At 40.3% G+C, this 18779-nt stretch overlaps 1 protein-coding gene across 12 annotated transcripts in view; it reads left to right on the top strand.

Annotated features, from left to right (window-relative positions):
- NFYA (nuclear transcription factor Y subunit alpha) overlaps window positions 1-17806 on the top strand; it is a 43712-nt gene extending 25906 nt beyond the window's left edge. For all 12 annotated transcript variants that reach the window (XM_077295276.1, XM_077295285.1, XM_077295283.1 and 9 more), the window contains 2 exons: window positions 6072-6173; window positions 14907-17806. In XM_077295276.1, the coding sequence (XP_077151391.1) occupies window positions 6072-6173; window positions 14907-14924 (120 nt within the window). In that variant the 3' untranslated portion in view covers window positions 14925-17806. The remainder of the gene's footprint in view (window positions 1-6071; window positions 6174-14906) is intronic.
- Window positions 17807-18779: the final 973 nt, after the last annotated feature.

Below are 18779 nucleotides of genomic sequence, written 5' to 3'. Positions count from 1 at the left end.
ACTGGTTTAAAGGGAATCTGTCGGCAGGTTGTTGCTACCTCCTCGAAGAGCACCATTATGTAGGGATAGAGACCCTGATTCCAGAGATGTGTTACTTAGCCTACTGAGTTCAGCAGTTGTGACACAATCAGTTTTTAGATGTAGCATGTAAGAGAGCTGAGAAAGCTGCAACCGCCCACGCCAGTCTCTCAATTCATTGCCTGTTGACAGCAAGCTGCTTATCAAGGAGTGAAAAAAACCCACAATGTGCCTTACACCATTAGGAAAATACTTATAGTGTGTGTGTGTGTGTGTGTGTATGTGTATGTATATGTATATATATATATATATATATATATATATATATATATATATATATATATATATATATATATATATATATATATATATATAATGTCACACTGTTTCTATTGCCACATCCATGATGTCCAGATCTAATCAACCCCTTTTTTTTTATAAATTAACCCACATGATTAATCTCTTTACGACCTTTGACATACTTTTAGGTCAAAAGTAGTGTCCCTACTTTTGATGCAGGCTAACTAGCAGAGTTCGCATCTGCCCTCACACGTGACCACTGATTTAGTCAGCCATAATCTGACTCTAATTGCCGCAGGTGGCGCTGTTATCCTGTTAAATCCATTTAACACGCTCCGACAGGAGGCGCGTCATTCCTTGCTGCCATCGGCGCACTCGTGACGTGATTGCGGGGCGTTGAAGGGTTGTCATGACAGCCGAGGATCTGCTGTAGACTTCCGTGCCTGTCATGATTCTTCTGTGAAAGCCAGTCGTGGCTGGCATTCATAGAAGATTGTGATTTTGGCTATACATAGCAGAGGAATGTATATGCAATCTATAGCACAAGCGATCAGATGATCACAGCTTCAAGTCCCCTAAGGGGACTATTAAATTGGGAGAAAGTGGGTGAAGAAAGTATTTAAAATAAAAAAAACAGATTCAAATCGCCCCTCTTTTTGCCCCGTTAAAAATAAAACCATTAAAAAACAAACACAAATGATTTAGGATTGCTGCATTCCTAAAAGTCCAGTCTATCAAAATATAAAATAAACTAATTTGTTAGGTAAATGGCGTAATTAAAATTCCAAAATCAAATTTTTTGCAGCAGCAGCAGCAACATTGCAATAGAAGGTCAATCAAAACATCGTATCTACCCAAAAGTGGTGTACATAAAGACAGCTCAGGGTGCAGTCATGCATATTGACACCACATGTTCCTCACATAATTTTATACCATTGGCTTATGAAGAAAGAATAGTTACATTTTTACCACTAAAATGTTGTATTAGCCCCAGGTTTTTAATTTTTATCAGGGCTAATGGGGAAAAAATGGACCTCACAGGTTGTTCAATTTCTACTGAGTGCGCCAAAGCCCTACATGTAAACAGGATATACTTTTGAGGCGCAGTGCAAAACTCAGAAGGGAAGGGGAATTCATATTATAGTTCAGATTGTACTGCTATGGTTTGTATGTGCCATGACCCATTGGGTGAGCCCCTGGAGTTCCAGAACAGCAGAACCCCCTCCCCATAAGTGACCCCATTTTACAAACTACACCTCTCAATGAATTCATCCAGTTGTACAGTGATCATATTGACACCATAGGTGGGCACAGAATTTTATATCATTGGGCAGTGAAGAAAAAATAATTACATTTTTACCACAATTTTGTTTTAATCCCAGATTTTACATTTTCACACTAGGAGATGGTTAAAAATGGCACCAAATTTGTCCCACCATTTCTGCTGACTGTAGAAATACCTCGTATATAGCTGTACAGTACTGCTTAGCCATACGGAGAGACTCGGGAGGGATGGAGCGCTGTTTGCCTCTTGGGGAAGAAATTTTCCTACAATAGTTAGCAGACTCCATATACAGATCCTTTAAGTGCCAGAAGAGCAGAATGTCCCCTGAGCGGAATGTCCCCTGAAGTGACCCCATTTTGGAAATTATACCCCTTGGGGAGTTTATCTACAGGTGTAGTGACGATTTTGACTCCATGGGTGTTTTCTAGAAACAAGCAGAATAGATTTTGCAGAGTGAAAATTGCAAATCTGCTATTGTAGTGCCCGTACAGTGTGCAAAGCTCATGCATGGCTCCAGAAGCATCTGTATATTAGGCTTGCTCTAATCGCTACAGAAATGCCAAGCTTGTGTATGCTAACTGCTGTTTAAGCATACTGTGGAGCTCAGCAGGGAGAGGGGCATTTGGATTTGGAAGCTCAGAATTTGCTTAATTTCTTTTGAGGGGCCACAGTTCTTTTCCAGAGCCTTTGTTCCACCAGTAACGTGGAAGCCCCTGTATTTCCATTGACAGATGACAGACCTGAGTGAGGACCTTTTTTGTGGATTGGGTTGAAGCTTTTATTGGGAACATTTTACATAACATTTGGGACTACATTTATCCTGCGCTCTACACTGAGTACTTACATAATGGTTTCCATCTAAATCTCCGAATGACGTGATTCAGAAAAAAACACCCGAGGGATCCATTCACCATAATAAGGCAGCGGAGTTACTCTGGACTCCAACTTCAGTGTTGTCCTTCTTTTCAGAGGTGCACAAAACTGTGACACTTTTATAAATGCCTAGAAAGACGGACACAGCCGGATCAAAGGTCAGACAGTCCACAGTGACTCCATATGCCTCATTACAGGAAATTTTAGATTTCAGAGATTTACATGGAAACCCCGGTGTAAGCGCTCAGCGCAGAGCACAGGATAAATGTGCCCTGAGCCTTACTGCGATCTTTGGAAGGAAGAATGAAAAAATCAATAGTGGGTGAAGAATTAATTTTGATTTTTTTTTTTCTCTACACCATTGCTAAGTGATTAGATCACTTTATTCTTTGGGTTGATGTGATTTACAGTGATATCATATCTATATAGTTTTTTGGTTTCTATAACACACTAAAACCCCCCCAAAAAACGTATTTTACAAAAGCGTTTTCAGCTCACTGTATTCTGAGAGCTATAATTTTTCCATATTTCTGCTGATAGTCACGTAAAGGCTTGTTCTTTAGGAGCCGAGTTGACGTTTTTATTGGCACCATTTTCGGGCACATGACATTTTTGATTGATTTCTATTGTGATTTTTTGGGGGAGGCAGAATAAACAAAAACCAACAACTCAGAATTTTATTTACCGGTATTTATTTTTTTTACGCTGTTTACCGTGTGGTAAAATTGATGAGACCGCTTTAGTCTTTAGGTCAGTACTATTACAGCGATATATTTTTTTTTTTTTACTTTTTGTCGCTTTTACACAATAATAACAATTTTTTTTTAGATAAAAAGAATTTTGTATCGCTGTATTCTGAGAGCTACAGATTTTTGTGTTTCTCTGCTTACAGAGCTGGATGACGGTTTATTTTTTTGCGGGACAAGATGACATTTTCAGCTATGCTATTTTTATTTACATTCAAAACTTTGATCACGTGTGTTCGGCAGTATGATGAAAAAACATTCACTGAAGGGGATATCTATTGTGACAGTCTTATAGGCTGGGTCTTTCTGGACTCTGCTATACCAAATATGTCAACTTTTATAAAAAGATTTTCTTTTAGTTTTGTTTTTTAATAGTTTTACAATTTTTTTTTTTTATTTTTTTTTTTTTTTTACCGGACATTTATTACTTTAATCATTGGTATAATGCATTGCAATACACCAGCACTAGTTCTCGCTGATGCTGACGCACCTTGAGCCTGCAGGACAGATTGAATTTCTTTGGAACTTGATTGGGGCTGCTTATCCACCATCCGAACTATTTTGCATTGTTACTTTTGACAAATTTTTCTCCTCCATCCTCTTCAATTAGCTACAGCGACATGGGATGTAAACTTCTTGATTATGTTGCACTCTGTGGAGAAAGGAACATAAAGACCTCTGGAGATGGATTTGAGATTGTTGATATTTTTCAACAATTTTGGTTCTGAAGTCCTCAGACAATTTTCTTCTCTTTCTCTTCTCCATGCTTAGTGTGGCGCACACAGACACACAATGCAAAGATTGCATCAACCTCTTCCCTTTTTTTTTCTCTGGTTTCGACTGTGAATTTCATATTGCCCAAATGTGTTATTTGCAATAGGTGAGTTTGAAATGGCATCATATGTTTGAAACAAAGTTGGAATGGTACCAACAATTTTGTCTTACCCATTTTTGGGGTTTTGTGTGAAGTGATGTCCAAGTTGCCATTTTCTTTCTGTTTTCTTTGTGGTGTTCCAATATAACAAAACGTGTAGTTGCAATAACTTTCTGGGAGACTCCGTTCATTTTCTGGAACAATTTTGGGCAGGACCATAAGATAGATAATATATACAGTACAGACCAAAAGTTTGGACGCACCTTCTCATTTAAAGATTTTTCTGTATTTTCATGACTATGAAAATTGTACATTCACACTGAAGGCATCAAAACTATGAATTAACACGTGGAATTATATGCTTCACAAAAAAGTGTGAAACAACCGAAATTGTCTTGTATTCTAGGTTCTTCAAAGTAGCCACCTTTTGCTTTGATGACTGCTTTGCACACTCTTGGCATTCTCTTGATGAGCTTCAATAGGTAGTCACCGGAAATGGTCTTCCAACAATCTTGAAGGAGTTCCCAGAGATGCTTAGCACTTGTTGACCCTTTTGCCTTCACTCTGCGGTCCAGCTCACCCCAAACCATATCGATTGGGTTCAGGTCTGGTGACTGTGGAGGCCAGGTCATCTGGCATAGCACCCCATCACTCTCCTTCTTGGTCAAATAGCCCTTACACAGCCTGGAGGTGTGTTTGGGGTCATTGTCCTGTTGAAAAATAAACGATGGTCCTACTAAACGCAAACCGGATGGAATAGCATGCCGCTGCAAGATGCTGTGGTAGCCATGCTGGTTCAGTATGCCTTCAATTTTGAATAAATCCCCAACAGTGTCACCAGCAAAGCACCCCCACACAATCACACCTCATCCTCCATGCTTCACGGTGGGAACCTGGCATGTAGAGTCCATCCGTTCAACTTTTTTGTGTCGCACAAAGACACGGTGGTTGGAACCAAAGATCTCAAATTTGTACTCATCAGACCAAAGCACAGATTTCCACTGGTCTAATGTCCATTCCTTGTGTTCTTTTGCCCAAAAAAGTCTCCTCTGCTTGTTGCCTGTCCTTAGCAGTGGTTTCCTAGCAGCTATTTTACCATGAAGGCCTGCTGCACAAAGTCTCCTCTTAACAGTTGTTGTAGAGATGCGTCTGCTGCTAGAACTCTGTGTGGCATTGACCTGGTCTCTAATCTGATGTGCTGTTAACCTGCGATTTCTGAGGCTGGTGACTCGGATAAACGTATCCTCAGAAGCAGAGGTGAATCTTGGTTTTCCTTTCCTGGGGCGGTCCTCATGTGAGCCAGTTTCTTTGTAGCGCTTGATGGTTTTTGCCACTGCACTTGGGGACACTTTCAAAGTTTTCCCAATTATTCGGACTGACCTTCATTTCTTCAGGTAATGATGGCCACTCGTTTTTCTTTACTTAGCTGCTTTTTTTCTTGCCATAATACAAATTCTAACAGTCCATTCAGTAAGACTATCAGCTGTGTATCCACCAGACTTCTGCACAACACAACTGATGGTCCCAACCCCATTTATAAGGCAAGAAATCCCACTTGTTAAACCTGACAGGGCACACCTGTGAAGTGAAAACCATTCCCGGTGACTACCTCTTGAAGCTCATCAAGAGAATGCCAAGAGTGTGCAAAGCAGTCATCAAAGCAAAAGGTGGCTACTTTGAAGAACCTAGAATATAAGACATAATTTCAGTTGTTTCACACTTTTTTGTTACGTATATAATTCCACATGTGTTAATTCATAGTTTTGATGCCTTCAGTGTAAATGTGCAATTTTCATAGTCATGAAAATACAGAAAAATCTTTAAATGAGAAGGTGTGTCCAAACTTTTGGTCTGTACTGTATCTATATAATCTCTTTGTGTTTGTATCTCTATAATGAGTTATGAGTTTTTTGGGTTTTTTTTTACTAATCTTTTTTTTCTTTTTCTTCAATCATATTTTATTTTTGGTTTCTAGAAATATTTGCATGAATCACGTCATCGTCATGCTATGGCTAGAAAGAGAGGAGATGGAGGACGCTTCTTTTCTCCAAAAGAAAAAGAGGGTCATCATTTGCAGGTAAATGCTGTGTGAATGTAAAAGCTTGAAACTGGAATGTTAAAAGCTCCTTTCTTTATATCCCTTCTGGCTAACAGACAGAGAGGTCTTAGATAGGAAATCTCTCTGTTATCGATATACACTGCGTGCAGAATTAGGCAAGTTGTATTTTAGAGGATTATTTTTATCATTGATGAACAACTATGTTCTTAATCAACCCAAAAGACTCGTAAATATCAAAGCTTAATATTTTTGGAAGTTGGAGTGGGGTTTTTAGATTTGGCTATCTTAGGAGGATATCTGTTTGTGCAGGTAACTATTACTGTGCAGAATTATTAGGCAACTTTAATAAAAACCAAATATATTCCCATCTCACTTGTTTATTTTCACCAGGTAAACCAATATAACTGCACAAAATTTAGAAATAAACATTTCTAACGTACAAAAACAAAACCCCAAAAAATTAGTGACCAATATAGCCACCTTTCTTTATGATGACACTCAACAGCCTTCCATCCATAGATTCTGTCAGTTGCTTGATCTCTTTACGATCAACATTGTGTGCAGCAGCCACCACAGCCTCCCAGACACTGTTCCGAGAGGTGTACCGTTTTCCCTCCCTGTAGATCTCACATTTTATGAGGGACCACAGGTTCTCTATGGGGTTCAGATCAGGTGAACAAGGGGGCCATCTCATTATTTTTTCTTCTTTGAGACCTTTACTGGTCAGCCACGCTGTGGAGTAGTTGGAGGCATGTGATGGAGCATTGTCCTGCATGAAAATCATGTTTTTATTGAACGATACTGACTTCTTCCTGTACCACTGCTTGAAGAAGTTGTCTTTCGGAAACTGGCAGTAGGTCTGGGAGTTGAGCTTCACTCCATCCTCAACCCAAAAAGGTCCCACAAGTTCATCTTTGATGATACCAGCCCATACTAGTACCCTACCTCCACCTTGCTGGCATCTGAGTCAGAGTGGAACTCTGCCCTTTACTGATCCAGCCTCTGGTCCATCAAGAGTCACTCTCATTTCATCAGTCCATAAAACCTTTGAAAAGTCAGTCTTAAGATATTTCTTGGCCCAGTCTTGACATTTTATCTTATGTTTCTTGTTCAAAGGTGGTTGTTTTTCAGCCTTCCTTACCTTGGTCATGTCCATGAGTATCGCACACCTTGTGCTTTTTGTTACTCCTGTAAGGTTGCAGCTCTGAAATATGGCACAACTGGTGGCAAATGGCATCTTGGCAGCTTCACGCTTGATTTTCCTCAATTCATGGGCAGTTATTTTGCACCTTTTTTGCCCAACATGCTTCTTGCGACCCTGTTGGCTATTTGCCATGAAACGCTTGATTGTTCGGTGATCACGCTTCAAAAGTTTGGCAATTTCAAGACTGCTGCATCCCTTTGCAAGACATCTCACAATTTTGGACTTTTCAGAGCCCGTCAAATCTCTCTTCTGACCCATTTTGCCAAAGGAAAGGAAGTTGCCTAATAATTAAGCACACCTTATATAGGGTATTGATGTCATTAGACAACACCCCTCCTCATTACAGAGATTAAAATCTCCTGATTTACTTAATTTGTAGTTGGCTCTCAAGCCTGAACAGCTTGGAGTAGGACAACATGTATAAAAAGTATCATGTGATCCAAAAAACAACTTGCCTAATTCACCCGCCGCTATTAACTAGTTAAATGCCGCTGTCAAACGCAGACAGCGGCATTTAACTACCGCATCCGGCCGGGTGGCCGGAAATGACGTCATCGCCGTCACATGATCGGGGGTCGGCGATGTGTCAGGACAGTAACCATAGAGGTCCTTGAGACCTCTATGGTTACTGATCGCCGGTAGCTGTGAGCGCCACCCTGTGGTCAGCGCTCATAGCACACTTGCATTTCTGCTACATAGCAGCAAACATCAGATCGCTGCTACGTAGCATAGCCGATCGTGTTGTGCCAGCTTCTAGCCTCCCATGGAGGCTATTGAAGCATGGCAAAAGTTAAAAAAAAAAAAGTTAAAAAAAATGTGAAAAAAATAAAAAAAATATAAAAGTTTAAATCACCCCCCTTTCGCACCAATCAAAATAAATCAATAAGAAAAAAAATCAAATCTACACATATTTGGTATCGCCACGTTCAGAATCGCTCGATCTATCAATTAAAAAAAAGCATTAACCTGATCGCTAAACGGCGTAACGAGAAAAAAAATCGAAACGCCAGAATTACGTTTTTTTGGTCGCCGCGACATTGCATTAAAATGCAATAACGGGCAATCAAAAGAACGTATCTGCACCGAAATGATATCATTAAGAACGTCAGCTCGGCACGCAAAAAATAAGCCCTCAACCGACCCCAGATCATGAAAAATGGAGACGCTACAAGTATCGGAAAATGGCACAAATTTTTTTTTTTTTTTTTTTTTTTTAGCAAAGTTTGGAATTTTTTTCACCACTTAGGTAAAAAATAACCTAGTCATGTTAGGTGTCTATGAACTCGTAATGACCTGGAGAATCATAATGGCAGGTCAGTTTTAGCATTTAATGAACCTAGCAAAAAAGCCAAGCAAAAAACAAGTGTGGGATTGCACTTTTTTGCAATTTCACCGCAATTGGAATTTTTTTCCCGTTTTCTAGTACACGACATGGTAAAACCAATGATGTAGTTCAAAAGTACAACTTGTCCCGCAAAAAGTAAGCACTCACATGGCCAAATTGACGGAAAAATAAAAACGTTATGGCTCTGGGAAGGAGGGGAGTGAAAAACAAACACGGAAAAACGAAAAATCCCACGGTCATGAAGGGGTTAAGGGAATCTGTCATTGTGATCAAACCTCCACCTTATTTATGAAATGCATCCCTCCATAAATGAAAAAGACACATTTTAATACATAAGTAAATGAGTGGTGTATTTTAAGCATTTCCTTAGCCCTTCGCGCTTGCGAGAAGACAGAAGCTTGAAGTTTGACTCCTTCTGTCTTAATTTTACCAGTTACACAGCTTAATGCAGTGTACCAAAGCATCACCATCACCTGGTGTATGGCTGCACATTCGTAGCAGACCAAGATCAGTTCTTAGGAAAAGAGAAAAAGTTGCTTCCTGCTCCCTGTAAAAACTTGACTTTATTAGAAAGTTCAAACTTGTGAAAGAGAACCTGTCAGCAGGATTGTGCTGAGTAACCTACAGACAGTGTAAGGTCGGCGCTGTTATACTGAGTAAAATGATACCTGGGTTGATGAAATCCGTCTTGTGGTTGTTTTTTAATCTTTATTTTCAGTTTTGAGTTAATGATATGCTCATGCTCCGGGGCGGCCTGTGAGGGGTTTTTATGTGGTGCTCTGATTAGGAATCCGTGACCTGTCAGAAGCCATACTGATGAATACCTAAGCAGAGCACCACATCTTACAGGTACACATAACCATATTAGTTCTACTGCAACATGTAAAAAACATATAACCGGTAATACCATCTAAGGCTGTGTGCATATGGTGTGCTTTTGATGCGTTTTTGCGTCCGGGTTTTCCACTCGTAAATGGGCAAAAAGGCTATGGCAACCTTGTGCAACTAATTCAATGACAATCTGAAGTGTTGTGCACATGATCAGTAAATTTCCTTTTGAGTATTTGAAGTGCATTTTTTTCTGCAGCATGTCAATTCTTTGTGCGTTTCTGCAGCGGTTTTTACCCATTGACGCCAACTGAGTCATTCAAATCCGCAGCAGATTTTTTGTTTGCGTTTTTACAGTTTTCCTATGGCGTTTCCCACGCTGTCATCTGTGTGACAGCGACACCGGCGCAATGGTTCTGATCTCAGTATTGCTACTGCCAGTAAGGCAGTCGGCCAGAGCGCTGGGAGGTCATGCTGTCAGATGTCACCTTGACCCACAGCGGAGATCTGGGGTAAAAAGCTTACCGCTGGTCAGCAGGCATGGGCTGATGAGACTACTGCTCCCATCGGGCTACGTCTGCTGTCACTGATAACGGTGCCGGCACCTGTGCTCACAGTTAAGAAAGAGAAAAAAAAAGGAGAATAATTACATACATATTCAAATAAATAAATATAAATAAATATATACTGTATGTGTGTATATATATATATATATATATATATATATATATATATATATATATATATATATATATATATATATATATATATATATATATATATATATATATACTCGCCTAACACCAAATCCCTGATGCCCTTGTCTCCTAGAAAAAATTAAAGATAATAAACCACCATATACTCACCTTTCTTCCGTAGTCCACGTAATCCCAAGTGTCCCACGGCGATCTTGCATGTAGAACAGTCACATTGGGAGATGTGACTGCTCTAACTGGCTGCCAACGATACACTGTAGGAGCGATTACCTCTTGTCACTGTATCACTGAGCTGCCGTGAGAGAGTTCACCTAAGTTAATCCGCTCCGGTGCTTTTGCTTACGGCACCGCTGCGTGAGAACTTGCTCACGGCAGCTCAGTGATACACTGTGGGAGTGATTACCTCCTGTCAGTGTATCGCCGGCTGTCTTTGAGAGCAGTCACATCAGTGACTGCTCTCAAAGTCATTAGGATCGCCGTGGGACATTATGGATTATCTTCTCTGCGGACAGTTGAGGATTACTGTGCTTTATTTTTGTTGCAGGAGTCGGCGTCAGCGGATTAGGCATTCGTTGAGTATGGTTTAAGATTCAATAAAGGAGTCTGTGTCATTATTGTAAATAAAGGACTTTATTCTGGGGGGGTGTTTTTTTTTTTTTTTTTATAATACGATATCACTATGGAGTTACTAATGGATAGGTGTCTTATAGACACATCTCCATTACTAACCTGCAGGCTTGATGTTACCTGACAATACAAAGGTGACATCAGTCCCACAACTATGAACCCCATTTGCCACCGCTACAGGACAAGTGGGAAGAGGGAGGCTAAGCTCCAGAATTGGCATATCTTATAGGTGCGCCTTTTCTGGGGTGGCTGAGAGCTGATGTCTTTAGTCTGGGAGGGGCCAATATCCATGGCCCCCTTCCTAGGCTATTAATATCAGCCCACACCTGTCTGCCTAACCGATGCTGGTTAGATTTTGTAGGGGGAGGACCCTAAGTCAATTATTTTCTGGGGTCCCTTTGTAAACTAGCCAATAAAATCTAATCAAACCGCTGTGAGCTGATATTAATAGCCTGGGAACGTTTATGGCTATTGGCTCCTTCCCAGAATATTAACATTAGCCTTAAGCCATCGGCTCTCCCTCTGCTGGTTATTAAAATTACGTGGTAGCCCACACAATTTTTATTTATTTATTTTTTTTTTTCTTTAAAATTAACAGTTGCTGTTTGGTTACAGCCTATGTACATGCATTCTGTTGACGCTCCTACATAGGCTGGTGGCAATGTGTTATGTGTTTGTGTTTACTTACTGGCTTACTAATGAAGGTGTCAGGCAAAAATATGCTCTCGTCCAGCCCCAGATCCTGAGTTATGGAGATGCTATGGGTCCCAGGAAAATGGCCACATCAGCACATTATTTTTTCTTACAAATTTTGGATTTTTCGTCGCTTAAATTAAAAAAAGAACCCATACATGTTTGGTGTCTGCAAACTCATAATGACCTGGATAATTATATTACCAGGTCAGTATTACCATGTAGTGAACATGGTAAATAAAGCCAAAAAACAATTGTGGAATTCTCTTTTTTTGCAATTTCACCGCACTTTAATTTTTTTTCCCATTTTGCAGTACACTATTTGGTAAAATAAATGATGTCATTCAAAAGTACAACTCGTCCTGCAGAAAAAACAAGCCCTCATATGGCCATACTGACAGAAAAATAAAAAAAGTTGTGGCTCTGGGAAGAAGGGGAGGAGAAAACCCAATGGAAAATCGCCCAGGGGTGAATGGGTTAACTAGTTTTTAAATTTTCTAATAGTCAATCTGTTACCGGGAGGTGTAAGCAATATTTTCTCTTTTCCTATGGACATACACGTTTGGTGAAAACTGATTTCCTCGCTCCTGGATTATTGGAACCGTATTGGGCTATATGTTCTCTTTTTTTTTTTTTTTGCCAAATCAGTCCTGCCAGTGACTCATTTTACTGAATTTTTGCTAGTTTCCACTGTAACTGAAGCTCCTGTGGATAGGAAAAAATGATCAATGGAAGAAAAGTTTTGATATTTATAAAATCTATTATACAAAAAATTTAAGTAGGACCATATTAAAAACTGCTGCAGATCCAAGGACTTCAATGAAATCCACATATCGATAAAATATCAGTTTATCAGTTGTCTGCACACGCAAAACAAATTGAGACTAAATTTGTGCCTTTATTAAGCAATGTGTTTACAGCAAAGTTTCAATTCCTCTTGGAACGGCGCAAAAAAGGTTCTGGGACGAACTGAAACATTGCTCTAACATGGCATAATAAAGGCAAAACTTTTTTCTTGATTTTGATGTTCTGCCATTTTGTGACATCTGTAATGTAACAGCCCCTTTTGAAAAGTGAGATTTTAATCAATATCTCACTGAAGACCAAAGCAATTTCCAAAATGTTGACAAGACTGTTTCATAGAACATTGTCTTTAAAGGGAACTTGTCATGTAAAATAACACTGTTAACCCGCAGATGTGGGGTTTATCTGCAGGTTAACCCCTTCAAGACGTGGCCTTTTTGCGTTTTCGTTTTTCGCTCCCCTCCTTCCCAGAGCCATAACTTTTTTATTTTTCCGTCAATATGGCCATGTGAGGGCTTATTTTTTGTGGGACGAGTTGTACTTTTGAACGACATCATTGGTTTTACCATGTCTTGTACTAGAAAATGTGAAAAAAAATTCCCAAGTGTGGTGAAATTGCAAAAAAAGTGCAGTCCCACACTTGTTTTTTGTTTGGCTTTTTTGCTAGGTTCACTAAATGCTAAAACTAACCTGCCATTGTGATTCTCTAGATCATTACGAGTTCATAGACACCTAACATGTCTAGGTTATTTTTTTATCTAAGTGGTGAAAAAAAATTCAAAACTTTGCTTAAAAAAATGCGCCATTTTCCGATACCCGAAGCGACTCCATTTTTCGTGATCTGGGGTCGGGTGAGGGCTTATTTTTTGCGTGCCGAGCTGATGTTTTTAATAATACCACTTTTGTGCAGATACGTTCTTTTGATCGTCCGTTATTGCATTTTAATGCTATGTCGCGGCGACCAAAAAAACGTAATTCTGGCGTTTCGAATTTTTTTCTCGCTACGCTGTTTAGCGATCAGGTTAATGCTTTTTTTTTATTGATAGATCAGGCAATTCTGAATGCGGCGATACCAAATATGTGTAGGTTTTATTTATTTATTTTTTTAATTGTTTTATTTAGGATGGGGCGAAAGGGGGGTGATTTAAACTTTTATATTTTTTTTATTTTTTTCATATTTTTAAAAACATTTTTTTTTAACATGTGCCATGCTTCAATAGCCTCCATGGGAGGCTAGAAGCTGGCACAACTCGATCGGCTCTGCTACATACCAGCGATCATCAGATCGCTGCTATGTAGCTGAAATGCAGGCTTGCTATGAGCACCGACCACAGGGGGGCGCTCACAGCAGGCCGCATCAGTAACCATAGAGGTCTCAAGGACCTCTATGGTTACTGTCCTGACACATCGCCGACCCCCGATCATGTGACAGGGGTCGGCGATGCGCTCATTTCCGGCCTCGTGGCCGGAAGCGGTAGTTAAATGCCGCAGTCAGCGTTTGACAGCGGCATTTAACAGGTTAATAGCGGCGGGTGAATCGCGATTTCACCTGCCGCTATTGCGCGCACATGTCAGCTGTACAAAACAGCTGACATGTCGCGACTTTGATGTGGGCTCACCGCCGGAGCCCACATCAAAGGGGGAGACACGACATGCGCTGTAATAGCACGGCGCATGTCGTGAAGGGGTTAATAGCATTCTGACACCGAGCTGCTACTGAATCACGTTCACCCTCTGTGTTTTATTTATGTACTCCTTTATATAGCACCATTAATTCCAAAGCGCTTTAAAGACCTTATCGGCACTGTCTCCATTGGGGCTCACAATCTAAATTCCCTATCAGTATGTCTTTGGAATGTGGGAGGGAACCAGAGAACCCGGAGGAAACCCATGCAAACACGGGGAGAGTATAAAAACTCCTTGCAGATGTCTGTTCTTCAGAAATGCAACAGATGTGTGTTTAGGATCATTGTAGGGTTGGAAGAGTACACATTTACCTAGTCATTAAAGGGTTAAAATGTGCTAAATATATTAACGTGGTTCTTGATGTTTTGATAGACTACACAGTCTTTAAGCTTACATCACCCATTAGTTGGCTTATTTTGTAGCAGAAATGTGTCACAGCTTTGACAGTGTTGCATGTAAAGCCACACCGCTTTTCAGATAAGCCACACACATATTCAGTGAGGATATTTTCCCTAGTCGGGCAAGTTGTAAAAAGTGCCTAATCACATCAGAAATGTGGTGAAAGTCGTAAAATTTTTTTTTTTTTTTGTGAAATAACATTATTCTGGTACATTGATAAATATCCCTCATTGTGATCAGTAATTGTATAATTTTATAGCAAAGGGGGTCTACAGAATATTTATCTTGACTGAACCTTTTCAAAAACGTCAGCACCCCATGTGAAAATTTAGGAGACTGCATATTCTAAATGCGCAAGTGATTTAAACCGTTTTAATTTCTTAACCAAACTGATGAAACTGAACTAAGTAAAATACATAATCTATTTTTTATTTTTTTTTTTAATTCAGGATGTGGAGTTTCATTAAACAAAAGATGGAGCCGATACAACGGTAAAAACTTTCTGGAAGAAGTGAAGGGAAGAGAAGTTTACACAGATGATGCAACCGTTCTAGAAGCATCCTTAATGCATCAGAGATGAAGCTGGAACGTTGTGACATTAGAGCTTCCTCTCTGTCAGATTTATAGCCTTCCTCAACATAGGTTTTGCAAGATAGAACTGTCTAATTGAGTGGGTTTGTTGTATAATCATCTTATGCCAATGCGCAAGGTTACAAATAATAAATGGAGCTTTAACACACCTTCCTCTATTTCAGCGACACTCCTTTGCCATGGCTCCTGTCTATGTTGACAGGCTGCAGTGATAACATGATCACTGCAGCCTGTAAATACAGGCAGAAGCATGTGGAAGGAAGCACAGCAATGTAAGTAACTCTACATGCAAATCCCCTTTTGAAGGGAAGCTAGCATCAGAATTCTCCAAAAGTGTAATAAAATGTCTCCTGTCACATAATTCATATGGCAGTCTGTCTTAGCCACATTTGAATGGGCTGCTGTCTAAATGAAAACGGCTCCAAAGTCCAGTGTCTCAACTAACAGAAGCAAGATACCAGAACTGCTCAAAAAGTGTTTGACAGGAGAAGAAATAATTTTTTTCAACTCACTGCACACGGAGGCCAGAGAAATATCCTGTCACACTGTCACACTTCTCTTCGGTTAATGGAGGTATATGTGCTATTGATACACCTGTCAGTTGAGACACAGGTTTCGGGAGCTGTGTTTCTTTAGACTCTGTGACTAGGACCGGCTACTATTTGAATGATGTGATGGAGCCATTTGATTGCATTCTTTGCGATCCCATTTAAATCAGGTTTTTGTGTTTCGTGTGTATATGTATATATGTGTGTATATGGAAAATTAGAACAGCAGTTAACGTATATTAGAAGTGATGGGTGCAGCGCCTCCCATGCAAAGAATCCAATTTTGCATAAGTGTATAGATAAAAGAAAAACAGCGCATAAGTATTTACACAGATAGAAAGGGCTTTAATCAGCCCATATGGCATGGTGGTGCATGGGTTAAATTGAACCGTTCTCAAGGCTTGACCTTTTCACACACTCATTAACTGCTTCAATACAAAAATAGGGTCAGAGTCTGCCGAGTCTGTTCAGTGTGGCTATTTGTTTGTGGATTTACTGATCCAACAGGAAGTTGGTGTAAAAAAAAAAAAAGCCCCGGTACATAAACACAAAACCCTGATTTAAACAAAATGACATTTTCTGATTATCGCTGCCCTTTACGGACTCATGCAGACATCTGTGAAACTCTGTCCAAGCAAGGACTGCAATGGCACTGTCATGTCCATGGGTCTCCTGACCCTAACTCAGAGACCCTTCGAACTGACAGTGCATTGCAGTTTGTGCTTGGACCGAGCATCAAAGATGTCTGAATGAGTCCTAAGAATTTCTAAATTCATTACAAATCTATCGCTTCTTTGATTAGATTGTTCTCTATTTCTGCTTTACAGCAAGCACTGTATATACTTTTATACTTTAATGGGCTTCAGATTTGCTGTCAAAAAGGAAATGTTTGTAAAGCTATTAACTGATGTTATGAAAGTCAGTTTATATTAGTCACCTACATCACTTTTGTTGTAAGCATTTTTTTTAAATTAATGAGTCCACGTTTTTATTTTTATGTATATATATAATGAATTGATATTGTTCACCGCAAGGGTGTCCTAATTTTGTTTAGAGAGCTGTCTGAAACATAGTTATATATAATTTTCTAAGTTCCAAAACACATTTCTTCTTTTTAAATTGCAAACAAATCTTTTCAGACTGAAAGTATAGAAAACACGAAAAGATCACTGATGAAATTCAGCACAGTGGATAAAAGACCACGTCTGTCACTCGCTAGTGGGCAAATGTGCAGCTGGGAAAGTGACAGCCACTCATGGCTAAACAGCTTTTGTTGTCTTTCCTCCCAGTTACCAGTCAACAAGCCTTCAGTACTAATCCGAAAATGAGCCTCTGTTCTGATCAGCGAAGGGCTGGGTCTTTCAATTGAGGATAGGGTTAAAACTAAGGAATTACAAGGACTTTATTTAAAAAACAGCAAAGCTTGGAAGTCTACTGGCTTTGGTTTTACCCAGTCCACTTTTATCACTTATTGTTAATAAAGCTGACTCTGCATTTGGCAACCTATTTTTACCATCATATTCTTCACAACATCGTTTATTTATTTTTTTTATCCACTGTAAAAACATGAAATTGAAAAATGTTCTCAATTTGTAACTGTAAAAATATATCTTTGTACTGTGCTATCCAGTAGGAAGAAAAATAGTTAAGACTGTTGTCTCAATTTTGACAATTTTTCTGAATTTAACCCATTAGAGGCTGTATCTACACCTACTGCTTTGTTAAAAAGTGCTTCTAATAGCTTCCCAAATAGCTTGATTGGTAATCTTGTGCCAGTGTTGGCTCCTGTTGACATTGATCACACATATATTATCACATAATATATCATATATTTCTGCATGTTTTATCTTAAGGCCCTCAAGTAGAGTAGTAATGTTATGAATTTTGATGAAATGTGACACGAAGAACTTTCTGTTTTCCGAACAAAACCTGGGACTTATGTCAAACCCAGCAGATTTTCTTTGTGCGTGAAGATGTCACTATAAACTTTGCATGTGGGGATGTTATATTTCTGACATTGGACATGTCTAGAGAATCAGGGAAGACATAAATTACGCATTTGTTAATTAACAAAATATTTGTACATATCATCTTTTTATTTTATATATTTTTTTCAGATGGTCTTCTTTTTGGTTTCCTTTTTTTAATTAGCTGTATTTGTAAGTACTGTGTACCTTGCCCAGCTAATAATAAAAACTTTATAAACCCACTGATTACAATTGATCTTAGTTTTATAAGTAGATACTGTGTATTAAATACATGGGATTCTGTAAATTACACGTATAGCCAACTATAGAAATAGAATAAGTATTTATACAGTTTGTACATTATATTTATGAAATATGTTGGAAGTTGTTTTCTCTGTCGCCCATGACGGCACCACGGAGAGAGGGGATCCGCCCACCAAGGACAGGAAACCTACAGATAAAAAGGCGGTACCACTCTCCCGCATCAGTTGGTTTCCTGTCCTTGATGGGAGACCTACAGACTTACCAGAAGAAGATCATCGTGGGATTCCGGGGCCAATCAGTCCGACTCTGGCAGCGGGGGTCCCCCTGCCTCGGCTGGTGTGGTGACCCGAGGCGCCACCGCTGGGGCTAGTGGGCCTCTAGGGTGTGCGGGGGAGGTGACATGGAGTTCGCGGTCACCTCCCCAGGTAAGGTGCAGCAGCGGCAACATCCAGGGGGGTCCCAATGTGGTTGCGGGAGGAGCGGCGCGGCCCTCCCTTTCAAAGCGTCAGCCTGCACACTGCATAGCGCCCGGCGTGCAGGGACCGCGCATTAAGAGCTGGCTGCAAGAGGCCGGGAGCTCCGGTGGGCAGCGTCTCATGTGCGCCATGCGCAGCGCCATCTTGGGCCAACTGCGCATGCGCGAGATTTAGGGGACGATAACGTCACTGCGCGGACGCCGGCGGTCGGCGCTTCTGCGCAGGCGCCGGCGGGCAGGCAAGGTGCTTCTGCGCAGGCGCAAATTCAAAATAAGCGGCGGGAATCAGTGCCGCATAAAAAGCAAGCTGCTCCAGCCATCCATGGGCAAAAAGCCGCAGCACCAGCCACAGCAATAACCGCAGCACAAGCCGCAGCGCCAGCCGCAGCACAAGCCGCAGCACTAGCCGGCTGCAGTACAAGCTACAGCCTTACAGCAGCCTACGTAAGGCACAGCCTACAGTCAACTATGAGCGAC

This window comes from Ranitomeya variabilis, chromosome 3 (genome assembly GCF_051348905.1).
Source record: "Ranitomeya variabilis isolate aRanVar5 chromosome 3, aRanVar5.hap1, whole genome shotgun sequence".
In the NCBI taxonomy this organism is placed as follows: domain Eukaryota; kingdom Metazoa; phylum Chordata; class Amphibia; order Anura; family Dendrobatidae; genus Ranitomeya; species Ranitomeya variabilis.
Note: the sequence above shows the minus strand (reverse complement) of the source record. Positions and strands in the feature narration are given on the sequence as shown.